Source organism: Erinaceus europaeus, chromosome 12, assembly GCF_950295315.1.
Source record: "Erinaceus europaeus chromosome 12, mEriEur2.1, whole genome shotgun sequence".
Taxonomy (NCBI): Eukaryota; Metazoa; Chordata; class Mammalia; order Eulipotyphla; family Erinaceidae; genus Erinaceus; species Erinaceus europaeus.
Window position 1 is genome coordinate 42,888,443 of NC_080173.1, and position 18,598 is coordinate 42,907,040.

At 41.1% G+C, this 18,598-nt stretch overlaps 1 protein-coding gene and 1 long non-coding RNA gene across 6 annotated transcripts in view; both read left to right on the forward strand.

Moving 5' to 3' along the window:
• Window positions 1-18,316, forward strand: part of GOSR2 (golgi SNAP receptor complex member 2) — a 31,448-nt gene extending 13,132 nt beyond the window's left edge. For 3 of the 5 annotated variants that reach the window (XM_007529652.3, XM_060203296.1, XM_060203299.1), the window contains exons 2-6: window positions 1,935-1,999; window positions 4,715-4,823; window positions 5,896-6,028; window positions 10,989-11,129; window positions 15,301-18,316. In XM_007529652.3, coding sequence (XP_007529714.1) covers window positions 1,935-1,999; window positions 4,715-4,823; window positions 5,896-6,028; window positions 10,989-11,129; window positions 15,301-15,462 — 610 coding nt within the window. In that variant the 3' untranslated portion in view covers window positions 15,463-18,316. Of the gene's footprint in view, window positions 1-368; window positions 559-1,934; window positions 2,000-4,714; window positions 4,824-5,895; window positions 6,029-10,988; window positions 11,130-15,300 lie in introns of those variants that run through there. The other 2 variants (XM_060203298.1, XM_060203297.1) reach the window with 2 other exon arrangements.
• On the forward strand, window positions 11,137-12,792 carry LOC132541894 (uncharacterized). Its single transcript, XR_009552999.1, has 2 exons — window positions 11,137-11,939; window positions 11,998-12,792. It is a non-coding gene; the product is annotated as an uncharacterized LOC132541894 (long non-coding RNA).
• Window positions 18,317-18,598: the final 282 nt, after the last annotated feature.

An 18,598-nucleotide genomic window follows, 5' to 3' on the forward strand; every position in this document is an offset into this window, starting at 1 on the left:
ATCCCTGAATATTTGGGGCTGTTTTAAAGGCATGGTTTTTCTAACTTTGTCTGTCCTTACACAACTCCCATATTGTTTTAAGTTCTTAATTCTCTTTTACATCAGTTTTGCCATTCAGAACTGAAATAGCTTACCTGGTAGAGTACATACCTTGCTAGATATGAGTCACAGCTCCACATGGGGGTGCCACAGCACTAAGGGAAACTCCAGAGCTGTAGTGTCTTTTCCCTTCTTTCTTCTTCATCCTTAGTTATCTTTATTTATTTATTGGATAGAGACTGCCAGAAATCGAGAGGGAAGGGGGAGATAGAGAGGGAGAGAGACAGAGAGACACCTGCAGCCCTGCTTTACCACTTGTGAAGCTTTCCTCCTGCAGGTGGGGACTGGGGGCTCAAACTTGGGTCCTTGAACACTGTAATGTGTGCGTTCAACCAGGTGTGCCACCAGAAGTTGGCCCAGAGCGATGAAATCATGCTTCCAGGAAACCCCATGCAAAAACAAAGAAAAGAAAAAAAAATTACTATTCAATCTTCAATGACTATCATTACTCTGATCCAGGTATCAGTTACCTTAATTGCATTTCTACATCTGCCTCCATGTTTCCACTTGTCCCTGTTGTGAAGTGAATGGACTTTACTGAAGTAGTAGGCTGGTCCTCAGACTGTAGTGGTAATTTCTAGTTCCCTCTCAGGGCCATGCATCCTGCCTAGGATTACTTTGGGAGTCATTCCAGAGCTGGTGTTTCTGGTGCTATGGATCATGCTTAGAGGCTTCTTCCCACCCCCACTCCCCACCCCCCAAAAAAGAAAAGATTAGAAGCAAATTGAAACCAAAATTGGGTTCCCGACTCTGATTGGTAAATTTGAGTTCTGAGTTTGATGCTTCCAGTGGAAGATGGTTGCTGACCTTTCTTTCAAGGATTAAAGAAATATGAGAGGTGCAGTTCTGATATAAAAAGGTCACACAGCAAGTGATAAACCTCAATCTGAGAGCCCAGAAGGCAGTTGTTGGGATGGGGTGATGATGAATTGCTGTTGGAAAGGAGCTTTTTGGAAAGTGTCTGGGACCTGATGTTTGTTACATGCTGCAGGTGCAGGGTACTGTGCTGCTCTCCAAAGAAGGCAGTTCTGTATTGCTAGGTATAAATGTTGACCAGACAGAAGGTCCTTTCTTCCAGGGCTTTCCTCTTGATGGTTTCCTTCATATAAGCACCAAATCTCCCTTTCTCCTCACCCCCAACTCTTTCAGACAAGCTAGTCTTGCTTGTAATCTGTATAACATGCCTGGTATACCTTTTTGCATATCTTTTTTTCCTGTTTTTCACCCCTTTGTCCTCCTACCCTTCACTCTTTCTCAGTCCCAGCCCATTTATTCCCTTTGCTTGGCAGCACTGTGCAACTCCTGGACTTTCTGTTCGTTTATAATTATATGTGCTAGTGTTCTTGTAAATCTTGGAAATTTTCATTTCTTTCTGACCTGTTGTTTTGTTGTTACTGAAGGACAAGGATATCTCTTTTGCCCTTTGACTCCCTCTAGTACAGAGCAGTGCTCAGCACATTGGGCCAAAGAACTGAGACAGATTGGCTGAGGCCAGATCCAGGTTTATCACTTGCTGTGTGACCTTGAACGAGTCTTATTTTTAAAATGAGGATGATAATAGTACTGTCTTCATAGGACTGTTGACTGTTGCATGTCTCAGATCTGGCAAGCACTCAGTAAATGCTGTCTCTCAGTATATTATCACTAATGTAAATGCTAAGACACTAGAAACCTTGCCAAGATCCGTGGCCTGAAGTGCCACACACAAATTCTACACTTCAGTGATACTGACAGTTTCAATCAGTTATATGTTGGCATTAGAAAAGTTGTCTTTCCTGACTGAATCACTGTTGATTACTGCTGTCACATTCATTTCCTCCCTCTTCCTCCGACAGGCAGATCCATGAGATCCAGTCTAACATGGGCCGCCTGGAAACAGCAGACAAGCAGTCTGTGCACTGTGAGTAATTAACTATGGAGACCAGAGTCCTCTCTGATGACTTGGTACTAAATGGGCTGGGTTTCCTGACTGCATTTCTGCCTCAAGGGCTTAATGATTCAGCTTGGAATGAGTTCTGTTGTTAGGGTAGACAGAAAAACCCTATGGCAAAGTCACTGATTTCCCTGATTATGCCTTTGGAATCCCACAAGTCTTATTCCCCATTACCCCTCCACTCAACCTGACATGGCCCTATGAGAATGGAAGTTCTATCCTCCATCTGTCTTAATCTAATTACTAAGTCCCCATAGGAATGTACTCCATAAAAATTCAGAGATGTTTAACTGGAATTGATAATTTCTTAGCAGAGAACCATATCCTGTCTTCCTCTCTCCCTCTCTTTCTCAGAATTCAGTTGCAGTATTAGTTTCATTCCTATACCATAATTTCTTTTAAAAGAACACAGCTCATTTTTTTAGTTTCCTTTTTGGATCAATAGACTTTTTTTTTTTTCTTTTGTATACCAGAGCACTGCTTAATTCTGACTTATGGTGGTGCTGGGGAATGAACCTGGGACCTTTGGGCCTCAGGCATTAAAATATTTTTGCAAAACCATTATACTGTCTTCTCAGCCCTATTGTCATCCCCTTTTGTGTGTGTGTGTGTGTGTGTGATTAATAATAGGTTACAAGATTGTAAGATTACAGTGTATAGTTCCAAACCAACTTAGTTTCCTTTTTGTTAGGAACAAAGCCCTCTTTCTGAGTGGGCCAGACATACTGCAGAGGTGTCACCTCACCTCACCGCTCTGCTGCAACCCATTTCTCCTATTTTCTCTCTCTCCTTGCCACAACTTCAAAAGCATATCTTCTCTTGGTTCTATGCCCCATCTTGGTCTAATCAAAACTGTATTAGATAACAGTAGGCTAATCTAAGGTGACACTTTTTATCCTTTATCATCTACTATTATTATTATTTATTCATAGAGACAGCCAGAAATCTAGAGGGAAGGGAGAAAAAGAGAAGCAGGGCGGGGGTGGGGGGGAGACATCTGCAGACCTGCTTCACCACTTGTGAAGATTTCTCCTACAGGTGAGGACTGGAGGTTTGAATTTAGGCCCTTGTGCATTGTAACATGTGTGCTCAGCCAAGTAAGGCACCACCTGGCTAATGTGTTTTTTTTTAAAAAAAAATTATATTTATTTATTTTCCCTCTTATTGCCCTTTTTTGTTGTTGTTATTGTAGTTATTGTTGTTGATATTGATGTCGTCATTGTTAGATAGGACAGAGAAATGGAGAGAGGAGGGGAAGACAGAAAGGGGCAGAGAAAGATAGACACCTGCAGACCTGCTTCACTGCCTATGAAGTGACTCCCCTGCAGGTGGGGAGCCGGGGGCTCAAACCAGCATCCTTACACTTGGGCCTTGGGCTTGGCGCCATGTTTGCTTAACCCGCTGCGCTACCGCCCAACTCCCAACACTGTTGTTTTTACTGTTATTTCTTTGTGGGGGTCTGAAGCAATCTGGATTTTTTTTTTTTTAAATGCAGTTATTTTCCACTCACTGAATGGAAATTTGTCTTCCCAACAGTCCCATTACTACATGCCTAGAAATGGAAAAGAAGTTATTTTGACTATTTATCAAAATGATAAGGAAAATTACTGTATGTGTTGTTTATCTTTACCTCTATGGATTATTTTCTGGGCCTTTCCTATTGATAATAGGTCTATTTAGGGGCCTTCAACATCAGCCCACCTACCCCTATGAAAGTCTTATAGTTACTCTTATCTGTGTTTCACAAACTAGTCCTCCCCCACTGTGCTTTTTTTTTTTAATTTATTAATCAACAGTAAATATAATAGTTTGTACATGCATAACATTTCCCAGTTTTCCACATAACAATACAACTCCTACTTGGTCCTCTGCCTTCATGTTCCAGGACCTGAACCCTCCCTGTGCTTTTTTCTTTTTTCTTTTCTTTTTTTTTATATTTATTGATTCCCTTTTGTTGCCCTTGTTGTTTTGTTGCTGTTGTAGTTATTATTGTTGATGTCGTTGTTGGATAGAACAGAGAGAAATGGAGAGAGATGGGGAAGACGGAGAGGGGGAGAGAAAGATATACACCTGCAGACCTGCTTCACCGTTTGTGAAGGGCCTCTCTTGCAGGCAGGGAGCCTGGGGCTCAAACCCTGGTCCTTGCGCCGGTCCTTGTGCTTTGTGCCACCTGCGCTTAAGTCACTGCACTACTGCCCAACTCCCACTTTTTTCTTTTTAAAACCATATTACTTGTGTGGAATTCAGTTGCAGTCTTTTGACTAGATATTTATAATTCCCTATATGAGAATAATCTCAAGGGAAAGAGACCTCATTCTGTATCAGAAGATATTATAATTTGCTTAGAATATTTACTAGGTCAAATTTTAAATGTTCATTTTATTTTTCAAATGTAGGAACTTAATTTCTACAGATTTACCTTCAGCTTTTTAAAAAAAGCAACATCACTATAGTATTAACGGTTAGATATAAACATATATTTTAAAATAAGATTTAGAGTCACTTGAATGTTTCCATTATTCATCTTTATATATACTTTTACTTTTCATAATAACCATTTCTTAGTTTATCGGGTACAGAAAAAATATAAAGACGTTTGATTTAGCATTCTGATTTTAGTACACTGTCTCTTTCCTGGCAATAATTCTTTTTTTTTTTTTTCTATCTCTCTTTTTTGTGCAGTAGTGGAAAATGAAATCCAAGCAACTATAGACCAGATATTCAGCCATCTAGAACGTTTGGAGATTTTGTCCAGCAAGGAGCCCCCTAACAAAAGACAGAATGCAAAACTGTGAGTGTCTGACACCCTGGGCCTGTCAAGGCAGGCCTTTCTCCTAGGGGAGTCTGTTGAGTATTCTGAAAATCCTTAGACATTGAAAAACTGAGAATGAAGAGCTAAAGCACAATTCTTCTTGAGTAATAGTCCCTTGAAATAAAATGCCTATAAAGTTAGTGCTCAGAAGCTTTGTGTCTCCTTACCTTATTGGTGCCTTACCGTACTGGTGTCACTTTGCCATCTTCCTCCAGTATTATATTTCTGAGCAGACCCATGGCTACTTGAAGCCTAATGCTGTGGGGAAGCTTTACTCTGCTTTGATTCCCACCATATTCTTGGGGCAGAAATTAAATCTTGCTGTTAATCACTTTAATCAGTCTATAATGAAATGCTGATCTACTGCTTGATACTCCCTCATAAAACTAAAATGAAACTGCCTTCACCATCTCTACCCCAGCCTCTTCCTATTCCAGAAAGTTTTGTGATGCCCTTAGGGTTTTCCTAGGAGACCAGTATAATCCATAGAAGGTCAGGAAGAGGTCACTAAACCTGCTTCCTGTCACCTGTTCCCTGTCATCAGAAACCAACAGGTATATATAAAACTGCTACAATTTATGTACTAACACTATACTTGAGCCACAAAATGCTTAGTTATTTTCAGTATAATCAAAAGTGGAGGAATGCCATGGAGTAGTATGGGAGAATAAGGAAACACCTTTTCTGAATGCACAGCCTGGCCATCTCTAATAAATAACGCCACCCTGGGTTCCTGGAATTTAATTTTTTTTTTTTTTTTTGCCTCCAGGGTTATTCCTGGGGCTTGGTGCCAGCATTACAAAGCCACAGCTCCCAGTGGCTATTTTTTTCCTTTTTTTTTTTTCCTTCTGTTTTATTCATTAGAACAGAGAGAACTTGAGAGAGGAGGGGAACTAGAGAGGGAGAGAGGCTTCACCACTTGTGAAATGATTCCCTTCTTGAACTGGGTTCTTCACATGAGTCCTTATGTACTTGTGTCCTATGCACACTTAACTGGGTGCAACTAATGCCTAGCCCCTCAAATTTAATGTCTTTCTCTTATCAATTCCAGTCGTGTCGAGCAGCTAAAGTATGATATCCAGCACCTACAGACAGCTCTCAGAAACTTCCAGCACCGGCGATACACAAGAGAGCAGCAGGAGAGACAGCGAGAGGAGCTCCTGTCTCGAACCTTCACCACCAACGTAAGCTAGGTACCTGGGCGGGGCCCTGAAGGGACTTGACCGTCTATTAGAACTGGAGCTTAGGTCTCTGGGCTTTCTCCTTTTGAGAGGTATCTGAAATTAATTTATAGGGTACTAGAGCTGAAAATGATACACTAACAAAGAGGCTAGACCTTAGTAAGGAATCTCATTCGAAAAGCTGAAGAAGCAGCGATAAAATGGGGAATAAGGTAGCAGTAGACATTACCTAGTTTGACTGGTCTGCTGCTAAGGTGGAAGGTCACAAAATGGAAACTTTTTTTTTCTTTTTTATGATTAGATAGAGACAGATGACTAGAACTTAGACCATTTGTCCTAAGTGTAGCATTTCAAAGCTGCCCTCAGTCAGTAGCCTTTGTGCTGTGTGTGGCTCCAGTGTCAGATGCATTAAAATGTTTATTTAGGGCAGGGCAGATAGCATACTGGTTATACAAACAGACTTTCTTGCCTGAGGCTCCAAAGTACCAGGTTCAGTTCCCCACACCGACATAAGCTAGAGCTGAACAGTGCTCTGGTAAAAAAAAAAAAAAAAAAAAGTAATAATAAATAAATATTTAAAAATTAATAATAAAATGTTTATTTTTCCTTTTGTTGCCCTTGTTGTTTTATTGTTGTTGTTTTGATGTCGTTGTTGTTGGATAGGAAAGAGAGAAATGAAGAGAAGAGGGGAGGGGAAGAGAAAGATAGATATCTGCAGACCTGCTTCACCACTTGTGAATTGACTCCCCTGCAGGTGGGGAACCTGGGGCTCGATCCTTACACCCGTCCTTGCGCTTTGCGCCACATGCACTTAACCCACTGTGCTGCCACCCGACTCCCGCATTAAAATGTTTTTACTCTTGGTTTGAGCAGCAATTTGGAAAAATTTGTTAACAGATATTTTGTTTTAGATAGATTGCTTTACTTGATACTGTATGGAAGTGACCTCTTGCTTTGTCTATTTGACTTAGTAGGATTTGACTTCTCTACCCTTTGCTTTCAACAGGGTAATTTTCTGCACATGGCTATAGAACATACTAAGACGTTCCTTTTTTTTTTTTAACTTATTTATTTTTATTGCATATGCATGAGAAAGAGACGCCAAAGCACTTATTTTATGTGGTGTTAGGGACTATACTATGCTATGCACTATACTTCTTATGCACTATATTTTACCTCCCTGGCCCTCTTATAAAGTGATTTGTTTGTTTAGAGAGATCAGACAGAATAGAATAACCACTCCTTTGTCAGTGTAGCAAACTGACAATACACTCAGAAATAAGTGAGCTTTTAATTGTTGTGGCATTAGGGGCTGGCAAGATAGCTCAACTGGATAGTGTGCTGCTTTGCCATGTATACAGCCCAGCTTTGAGCCTGGCCTCCATGGTGCTGGGGCAAGCTTTCGTGCTGCTGTGTCTTTCCATCTCTCCCTCTTTGTATTTGTCTCTCTGTCTCTGTTTATCTGAAAAGGTAGTCTAGAGCAGTGGAGCCCAGTGACAAACAGTTGACATTAGACATTCAGGTCTTTTTAGGCCAGGGATGATTACTCAGAACTGTTCTGTTTCTTATCCTGTGATAATGCCATACATACAGTTGACCTTTAATAAATGCCAGATGAACTTCTTGATCATTCTGTCACCTAGAACTATAATACATTTCTTTTTTTCTGAGAGATAATGACCCATCAATACCCTTGCAGGTGGAAGGATAAAAAATATTTGGAGGGTAGCCTTTGATGTGGTGTAGTGAATAGAACACTGGAATTCAAGAAATATTTGAAGGGCCAGGGAGATAGCACAGGAGTTTATGCAAGAGTTTTCTACTTGAGGCTTTGAGTTCCAAGTTCAACACTATAACCCAGAGCTGATCAGTACTTTGATAAATACACACACACACACACACACACATTTTAAATGTATTCAATAAATGTTAGTGATATTTATTGAATAAATAAGTTTCTCATTGATTCATTCAAACACTGAAGTTTTTGTATTCCCTGCCCCCCCCTTTTTTTTTTTACCAGAGCCTGATGCTTTTGCTGCCTCAGACATGAAAGTCTTTTTGCTTAACCATTATGCTATTTCCCTAGTGTTTTTGCCTTTTTTTTTTTCCTTTGTCTTTTTCTTTTATCCTTTTACCAGAGCATCAGCTCAGCTTTGGTTTCTGGTGGTACTAGGGACTGAACCTGGGTCCTCGGAGTTTCAAGCATGAAAGGCATTTTGTATATGGGCTGGACAGTGGAACACCTGGTTGAGTACACATGCTACCATGCACAAGGACCCAGGTTGAAACCCTTGATCCCCACCTACAGGGGGAAAGCTTCCCGCTTGGTGAAGCAGTACTACAAGTGTCTTTCTCTCTCCTTCTCTATCCCCCACTTCCTTTCAATTTCTCTGTCTCTATCCAATAAATAATTTTTTAAGTTATTTTGTATAACTGTTATGCTCTTTCCCCAGCCCATACTGGAATCTTTTTTTTTATTAACTTTTTTTTATCGGTGATTCAGTATTAATTTACAAAATTAGATGTCAACAGGGGTACAATTCCACACCGTTCCTACCACAAGAGTTCTGAATCCCCAATCCCTCCATTGCAATCCACTGTAGTTCTCCCAGGGTTGCAAGGTTGTCCATCATCTCTACAACTGTCTGTGTACATTTGTACATAATTGCCCCCTTTTTCATCCGTGTCCTGTCCTCTTTTCTCCTCTAAGCCGTACGTAACCCTACATCCAAATATCTCTCCCCACTTTGTTCCTTCTTTCTAGGACCTTAAGGAGCTGGAGTTCAGAGCCCTCTTGTCTTCTTCCTCCTGTCACTTCTCCCGGACTGGGAATATGGATCAAAGTTGTTTTTGAGGTGCAGAAGGTAGGAATTCTGGCTTCTGTAATTGCTTCTCCGCTAGATAGGGAAGGTCGATCCATACCTCCAGCCTGTTTCTATCTTTCCCTAGTGGGTAAAGTTGTGAAGAGGTTCCAGGAAACTGGTGGGGTCGTCTGCCCAGAGAGGTCAGGATGGAATCATGGTAGTATCTGCAACTTGGTGTCTGGAAGGTGACAGGACATAAAGTGAGACAAGATGGTTAATGAACAGAAACCACAGTCAGAACAGAGCAGATGAGATTAGGGATCTTAGGGTGGAAGGAAGCTAGGGAGTCCATTTTGGGCCTGTTTCTAGAGGCCTACAACTATGGTAGTTTTTGCTTGAGTTTGATAGCTAACATGAAGTTGTATAAAGATATTGTCTGAGAAAATGGTGTCAGAGTAGAGAAAGGGGCTAGGAAGTTGGATTAGAGCAGAGAGTAGCTCCCATTCTTGACAATATTCTGTGGATTAAATTAACTATTTACCTCCATCCACCTGACCCAGGGCCCGCTTATTCATATTTTGCACCTGAGCCTGTGTAACTGAGCTCACAGCTCATGGTCACAGCTGGGAACATTGCAGGCTGCACTTGTTTCAGGACCAGTCTTCCTCGAATGGCATGGCTGGATGCCCTAGCCTCCCTTCAGAGACTGGGGAGTTCCTACCATAGGTGCTCTATCATCCACACTGGAATATTTAACCCACTAAACATTAAGGCACATGCAGAACACTATTTTAAGTTGCTAAGAGTAATGCATGAGAAAATGTTAACAATATGACTCCTACCTATAAGAAATTCCTGTTAGCTGGGAGGATTGAAAACGTACATCAGGAATGATTTTGAACTTGAGTAGCAAAGAAAAGGAGGTTTAACCTCTCTGGTGATTGAAAGTGGTAAAAGCAGTATTATTCAGCAGAAGAGTTTGTGACTGTCAGGAGCAGGAAAGAAGTCAGTATTATAGCCAGCCATAACTTGCTTCTGTGTATAGTCCTCACCAGGGAAAAATAGAAACAGACTGGAGATATGGATCCATGTTCAGCAGAGAAGCAATTATAGAAGCCAAACTTCCCACCTTATAAAGAATTTTGATCCATATTCCCAGAGGGATAAAGAATAGGGAAACTTCCAGTGGAGGGAATGGGACACAAAACTCTGATGGTGAGAATTATATGGAATTGTATCCCTCTTATCCTACAATGATTTGTCAGTCATTAAATCCATAATTTAAAAAAAGGAGAAGGAAAAGATGAAGAAGAAAAAGAAAAAGATCAGATCCTTGATTGGTCTTGGTATTTCTCCCTACAGGATGATTAAGAGAGCAGGCTTTGCACTCAGTGTCACCCCACTGACACCCTACACGATCTTGGACAAGTAACCCCACCTCTCTGGACTTCCTATTTTCCATCTCTAAATAGGATAATACAGTACTTATCTTATAAAATTAAAATGGAATTAAGTTAAGGGTAATGAATACGTACGGTAGAAAGCCCTTCATCATTATTCTTGTTTCTCCATTTCTTCATAGATTTGCCTCCTCAGCGTAAGCCTTTAGGTCTTCAATTGAAAACACAGTCCCTTCACTTCTGTCTGTAGTCAGTCTCAGCCCGTTGAAAAGATAAGTGGTAGATAAAATAGCTAAAGGATAAAAGCAGACATTTAATACTGCGTTAAGGGGAAGCTAAGTAAGGAATATTTGGAAGAAGTTAGGTTAGTCAGAGAAAGCCTTTAGAAATCCACTGAGCATTAAGTTACATACACACAGCATTAAGAAACACTGTTTATTATGAGGTCTTGAAGGAATAGAGTTTTTCCTAAGTGGGGGTAACTACCCAGAGGCTGGAATTGACAGAATTTGTGTATCAGAATTCATTTGTTGGATGATAAGTCCAAGGAAAGATCTTCCTCTGAGTGAATGAAAGCCAACCCAGAACATTGCTTTGCCTTTTCTTCTCTGTTAGATTCTTCCTATTCTGGCACTATTCCCTCAATCTATCATGGCTCATCACCCTTGACTAAAATGTCAGAATAGTCAGGTGTCATGGGATCTCAGGAGTTGACTAGTAAGCAGAGTTAATCAAGTACCTGCATTTCTTTCACAGGACTCTGACACCACCATTCCAATGGATGAATCACTACAGTTTAACTCCTCCCTCCAGAAAATCCACCACGGCATGGATGACCTCATTGGAGGCGGACACAATATTCTGGAGGGGCTAAGGGCTCAGAGACTGACTTTGAAGGTGGGGCTGTACTGGGGGACAGGGAGAAGGCCTCTTGTTCTTGGCTTCACCCAATAGCTTGATACCTGCATTTACAAATCAACCTCAAATTGTGATACTGTGCTGATAAGGACAGAGCTCTTGAGTTTAGGATCCTTCTTACTTAAATTGAATTATTGTAACTTCAAAAGTAATTAGGTTCCCTTGACTAGTAGATATTTCTTGTGCTTGCAACAAGCCATAATGTGGCAGGCATCTCTTGGTATACAGATTTTTTTTTCTATTTACTTATGAAAATGACTGCTACTGGGCTGAAAATTTTTATTTTAGAATTCACTGTCATAAGAGGGAAGATTTGGCATCTCATGGTCAGGTATTCCCCCTTAGGGCCACTGCTATAGCTTGTCTTGTAACATAAATCTACTTACACTGAAGTAACTGATTCCCTGTGAGTAGGGTCTTAGGTTTGCCATGACTATCAGCAGAAAACTTCTAGGTCATATAGTAGTTATTCCCAGTGAGCCTTTCCTCCTTCCTTCCTTCCTTCCTTCCTTCCTTCCTTCCTTCCTTCCTTCCTTCCTTCCTTCCTTCCTTCCTCCTTTTTCTCCTTAACATGACATCTTGGAAATAACTCAATGCCTCACACATGCATAATTTCACTGAGTAACTTCCTGGGCCCAAAATTTTCATGTAGGGAGAAGGGGAGAGAGATAACACAGCACTGCTCCACCAATCATGGAGCATACCTCTACCCCCTGCTCCCCTTGTGCTGTCCATGATGCTCCCATATGTTATTGGTGCTTGAGCCCAGGGTCTTGAGTATGGTATGGTGTTCTACCCCCTGCTCCCCTTGTGCTGTCCATGGTGTTATTGGTGCTTGAGCCCAGAGTCTTGAGTATGGTATGGTGGTAGTTTTAGCAAGTGAGCTAGCTTTTAGGCCTTCCCCTCCACCCCAAGTAACTCTTTACTCTCTTTTTAGTCACAGGTATTCCTAGAAATCCTTCCTCATTGAATAAGACTCAAACCTCTGGGAGTGGCTTACAGAAACATTACACAGACTCTGATGTCAGTCATAATGTTTAAGCCTCAGCCCTTTTCCTGTATCAGCCCTGATGGATAATGGGGCGTGGGCTATGCTTCTTATCAGGGTGTGGTTCCCTATGAACTAAATACTCCCAGCCACTGAGCTGTGAGAAAGTCACTTGGAAGTGCAAACTTTATCTTAGTTTTTGTTGGACCATACTGAGCCTTCAGCTCCACAGGATTATGGTACAGTTCTGCCATCTTTACTCAGGAAAGGGTCAGGCAACCCTAGAGTGACACTACTTCCTGCTGACAGTGGCACTACCTCACATGGTCTGAAAGAATGGTCTCTGACAGCTTTACCTTCATCCCCTTCAAATAACCACCTGCAGTAATCTAAAATGACACATGAAAATTTAGTCTTCTTTTTTTAGGAAACTGCTGACCTCCTTCCCATATCTTAGAAAAACTGTAAGACCCTTTTAGGATGAGACTTACTATGTCACACATGAACCTAATGTGGTGGTGGTGGTGGGGGGGGGGGTGGTAGAGCTTACTAGTTAAAAATAAATGTTCATTTCCAACCAAAATCTGGTTTCACTGAGGAGTGCAGGCAACTTTGGCCTCTACACCAAAGCTTATGACATTAAAGTTTAACATGACCTCCCTTGTTGAGACTTGTTAATTAATCATCACTCAAGCTGAACATAGATTTTGGACTCCTACCCATTCTTTGATCTCATGCTCTCACTTCTCTCTCTTGTGTGAGCTATACATTAATGTGTATTCACTTTAAAAATCTGGAGCATTAGGTTTATATACACATCATTTGGTGATGCAGATATAAGTTACTGGAGATTTATCCAACAAGAAAAACTGGCAAGTTTGGGCTGTTGGTTTATGAGTAAGGTACACTTGGTTTTGGTGGTGGATGGTGACATTTATATTAGGAGTTTGGGGTCATTGTGTTGGTGTCTTGTCAGCGAATTCTGCCCTTCCATCTTAACCACTTCAAGCACTCTCATAAACATGGATACTGACCACAAGCTTATGCTCAGCAGAGTCCCTGAGGCTTCTGTAGAGGGTCCAGGACGGGCAAGAACTTTTTCAGTTAAGGAACAGAAAAAGGTTTTTTTTTTTTTTTTAAGACATCTTTTTTAAATAGATTGGGTTGTCAGGCAAATTACGACATATTTTTCTGTTTTTCTCTGCAAAAAAAAAAAAATGTGTCATGACTTTCTCAACAACCCCCCCCCCCAAAAAAAAAAAAAAAAAAAACAATTTCCTTTATCAGAACTCTGCTCAGTTCTGGTTTATGGTGGTGCTGTGTATTGAACCTGGGACCTTAAGTGCCTCAGGCATGAAAATCTTTTAGCATACAAATTATGCTGTCCTCCCAGCCCTTAAATTTTTTTAGTATAATTTACATAGAGTGAGGCATACAGATCTTATTTGGATAGGTTTTGCAAATGCGTGTACTGCCATCAAGATACAGACTTTTTTTTTTTTAATTTTGTTTATAAAAAGGAAACACTGACAAAAACCATAGGAGAAGAGGAGTAAAACTCCACACAATTCCCACCACCAGAACTCCGTATCCCATCCCCTCCCCTGATAGCTTCCCTATTCTTTATCCCTCTGGGAGTATGGACCCAGGGTCATTATGGGATGCAGAAGGTGGAAGGTCTGGCTTTTGTGGAGATAGTCTATCACCACTTCCCCCACATAACCATAATTCTGATTTTATTTCACCATAAACTAGTTTGTCCTGTTAGTGAGCTTCATACAAATACATTTATGATACATCCCCCCCCCCCCCCCCAGAGCACTGTTCAGCTCTGGCTTGTAGTGATGGGGATTGAACCTGGGACTTCGGAGACTTAGGCATGAAAGTCTTTTTGCATAACCATTGTGCTGTCTCCCCCACACCATGGTACTATTTTCTACGCGCTTTCTTCTCAGTAATGTTTTTCAGGCTCACTCATACTGTTTCTTGCTGGTAATAAGGTCATTTTCATTGCCAAGCAGGATATTATTATGTAAATATACCATAATTTTTAAAATTTATTATCCTTTGATTGATATATACCCAGATTGTCTCTCACTTTGCAATAGTTGTCTATGTTTCTCCTCTGAAAGTTTTATTATACTTGCAACTTCTGTGTGTACTTCTGTGATACACCTTGAATTAGTTTTTATGCATGATGTGAGTCAAAGTTCATTTTTTATGTACTTAGATGAGATGTGAGATGTGATATATATATATATATATATATATATATATATATATAGTCTTTACTATATAGCCAGTTGTTCTAGCACACTTGTCCCCACAAGTGTGCTAGATATGATATGCTCTGTTAACTTGATCAAAAGCCATTTGCTCAGGTCATATGAGAGTGGATCTTCTTTTTTTTTTTTTTTTTGATTAATGCTTTAAAATTTTTTTTTATTTATAAAATGGAAATATTGACAAGACTATAGGATAGGAGGGGTACATTTCCACACAGTGCCCACCCCTAGAGTTCCATATCCAATCCTCTCCCTTGATAGCTTCCTTATTCTTTGTCCCTCTGGGAGCATGGACCCAGGGTCCTTATGGGGTGCAGAAGGTGGAAGGTCTGGCTTCTGTAATTGCTTCTCTGCCAAACGTGGGCATTGGCAGGTCAATCCATACTCCCAGCCTGTCTCTTTCCCTAGTGGGGCAGGGATCTGGAGAGGCAGGCCAAGACATATGGCAGGGAAGTCAGGTTGGCATCATGGTAGCATCTGGAACCTGGTGGCTAAAAAAGAGTCAAGATTTAAAGCACGACAAGTTGTTGACTAATCATGAACCTAAAGACAAGAATATTGCTGATAAAGATTTGGGGTCTCCGTTTTGGAAAAAGCTAGTAGGTCTATTTTAAGTGTATTTCAAGGGGCTCATGATTTTAGTAGTTTTTGCCTGAGCCTGACATCTAATGTGCAGGTGGACCCAGGTTATTGTCTGGGGAGATGGTGTCATAGTTGGAAGATGTTGCCTCTTATATGCTTTAGTCTTAACCAAGAAACTATTGATAAAGCACCATCTCATAATGACATTCACCTACCCTTGGCAAAGTGGGCTGAGTGAAAAGTACAATAAAGTGAGCTGATCTTTATTTTTCCTTTCTCTTTTTGTCTCCTCTAGGGGACTCAAAAGAAGATCCTTGACATTGCTAATATGCTGGGCTTGTCTAACACAGTGATGAGGCTCATTGAGAAACGGGCTTTCCAGGACAAGTACTTCATGATCGGCGGGATGCTGCTCACCTGTGTGATCATGTTCCTCGTAGTGCAGTACCTGACATGAGCCAGCCAGGTCCAGCTGCTTAACAGCATTCCCTCTGTATGAGAGTGTGTGTGTGAGTGAATGTATATGAAAGAGGGGGCCCAGAGGCTGTCTTTTGAAATGTATGCCTGTCCTAACTGTAAAAACCACTCAGAAGCAACTGTAATCAGGAGCCTACTAGGAATCTCATACCTCTTGTTTTCTATGACATCTTGGAGGAGAAGCTAGTACCACCAAGACGAACAGTGCTTAGGACATGAAAAAGGTTCCTGTTTTCTCTCCCTTTCACTGGAAAATGAAGTACTGTGAGGGAGAAAGGGAAGGGAAAAGCAACTTCACTGGTTTTGTCCACGGAACTGGTGCACATCTGCAGAAGGCCTCCAGATTAGTCTTATATTCAGTGCCGTCCACACTTTGTTATCAACCTTTCTGACTCTTAATGGAGAGGCTAATGTGAGCTAAGAGAAGTGGTAGAAAGAGAGACATTGTCGTTCAGTACCCAGGATGATAGAAATAGCCATCTCCCCTCCCTTCTGCCAAAATGACACTCTAGGACTTGTCATCTTTCCCTGGAAAAGCAGTGAGCTATCTGGACGGAAGCAAAGACTGTCGCTGACAATGAGTAAGATTTTGTACATTACAGTTATTGGATGTTTCTCCTTTTAAAAGTTAGGCCAGTTTACTCTGAATGTTTGATCTTGAAACTAAAAACCCTAGCCATTTTTTTTGTTTTGTTGTTGCTTTTTTTCCTCCTCCTTTCTCCTTCCTCCTCTTCCTCCTCCTCCTCCATTGACTGGTGAGGTTTTAACATTCGAAGACTACAGTCTGGCACCCATGCTCAGGCTTTGGTCTTTTCCCCTTGGAAAATATCTGTGAACATAGGTTAGTGGTTTGCCATTTCTAACATCATCTCTAGTTTTAGCATTTCAAACTCTTTGCTCCCTTTCTTTCCTTAACATATATTAGCAGCTGCCAGCCGAGCCCTGTTCATTAAGGCAGTGTGAGCAGATACTACCCTCAAGACATTCCTGCTGTGTGCTTGTGAGACTGTTTTCAGGAAGCAGGACTGTTTCCTTCTTGAGATCACCAACCATATTAAGGCTGTCCCAATAACTGGTATATGGTGGAATTGATTATAAGGCCAGTCTGGCTGAAAACAGGATAAAGACCTGGGTAGTACATACATGCATACACATATTCTCTCTCTCTCTCTTGCCCTATTATTAAACCTAGACTCAGTCACCTCATGGCAAAACATGAAATAACACAATTTTTTTCAGAACTGAAAGCTTGGTCAGTATTAAACCCCCATTTTTGTGGTTTTCTTACCTCAGCTTATACTGTCTTTCTTTCTGTCTTTTGTTTTCATTTGAACTACATCTGACTTGTTAAAAACTACTTCTGTTCTTTCCCGTCCCATCTCTGTGGGTTCCATTTTCCACCTCTTCTATTTGCTTCCCACCTGTTTCTGTAGCAGTCTTGGTATTTCCAGGAACATCTGTAATATAGCTCCTCTCTGGGTGGATGTTTGCCACTGATTTTTTTTTTTTTTTTACATAACTTTTCTAGGTACTCATTTCACACTTTTGGTGGGATTTCCATTGCTCTTATCTCACTGGACTAAACAGGCCTTTGGTTTCCAAGAAAGAGAAAAATCTATGATCCCTTCATAAAAGGATTGAGCGTCATTTGGGAGCAAAACTGGCAGCCTGAAGGGTGGACAAAGGGATTGAGGCATCTCAAAAATCTAGATCTAACTGGGAAAGTAGTTTGAAATTTCCTTTACACCAGAACCCTTACCATCCCAGGAACCTAGTGCAAGGCACTTAGCAATCCATACAATGATGCCTCCCCCCCCCCCCACCCCCAACACACACACAAATTCTCTTAACTGGGTGCCTAAGGGTCTTTTAGACATCACCCTGTGTGTGGATTAAGGTGTGCAAGGAGCATCCAAGTCATCTGATCTTGAACAACACATTACAAGCAGAGGCAGACACTCTACTACCCTCCCTAGGCTGCTGTGATAACGATTTGTAGTGTATGCCTGTGACTTTTAACACTAGCCCTCTCATAGTGACTGTTGGCTTCGAACCAGAAGTTCATTCTTCCATACTGCTCTTTCAATGTTTTCTCCACTTCATAATAAAAATTGCGGAAGCAACTTGTGGGTCTTTACCACTGAGAGAGACCAGTGCTTACAGTGTCTGGAGGTGTTGGGACACAGTCTTTAGACTGCCTTCCCTCTTGCAAGCTTTCAGTGTCCCTAGAGAAAAACAACTTGACTGAAACTAGGTACTACTGTCTCCACATCCTTAAAATGTAGGGAAAGGTCCCAGCCCAGTGAAGAAGTACCCTGTAGTGAGTGTCTTCATTAGAAGACAATCTCTGTGGCATGATACAGGAGGTTGGTGAGCCTCCTGTATTCTGGCTTAAGAAGAGTATGACTTCAGATAACTTCAGAGCATCTTCAAGAATTTGGGAATATCATCCTTCCTTGGAAGTTTACTCCAGGTGTGACCACTTTAAGAAAAGCCAGAGGGCAGGGGTAGGTAGCATAATATTTATGCAAAGAGACTCTCATGCCTGAGGCTCTGAAGTCCCAGGTTCAATCCCCCACACCACCGTAAACCAGAGCTTGAGCAGTAAAAACTAATAAATTAAAAAGAAAGAAAGAAAAAAAGAAAGAAAAGCCAGAAAGAACTCACAGACCAAGTAATTGAAGAGTATTGATTTTATAAAAGGGTTCACTGTTGGTCCCCCCCAACTCCTGTTGTAATGAATTATAATTTGAAAGTTGGATTTATCCTTACTGTTTATTTGAAGGACATCAGTTGAATGAATAAAATTGAAATTTGTTTTGTTTAGAAAACTATATTTTGTAAAGGAATTTGGCATTTATTATTATATCAAGTGCCATATTTAATGTTTCCTTCCTTATCAGAATTATCAAATTCTGCTCCATGACCGGGGAGGCTAGACTGGCTGCCTCAGCAGCATCTGGAAAACCTATTTTAAGTTATAGTCTCCTAGGGCTTACCCAGAACCTCTTGAGAGCTTGTTTGGAGGTTCTAGCAGGAGGGTGCAGTCGTATACCCTCAACTGAAGACCAGTCCTTCTCTATTCAGGTAAGGCCGTTCTCTTCGACCGAGCGCGC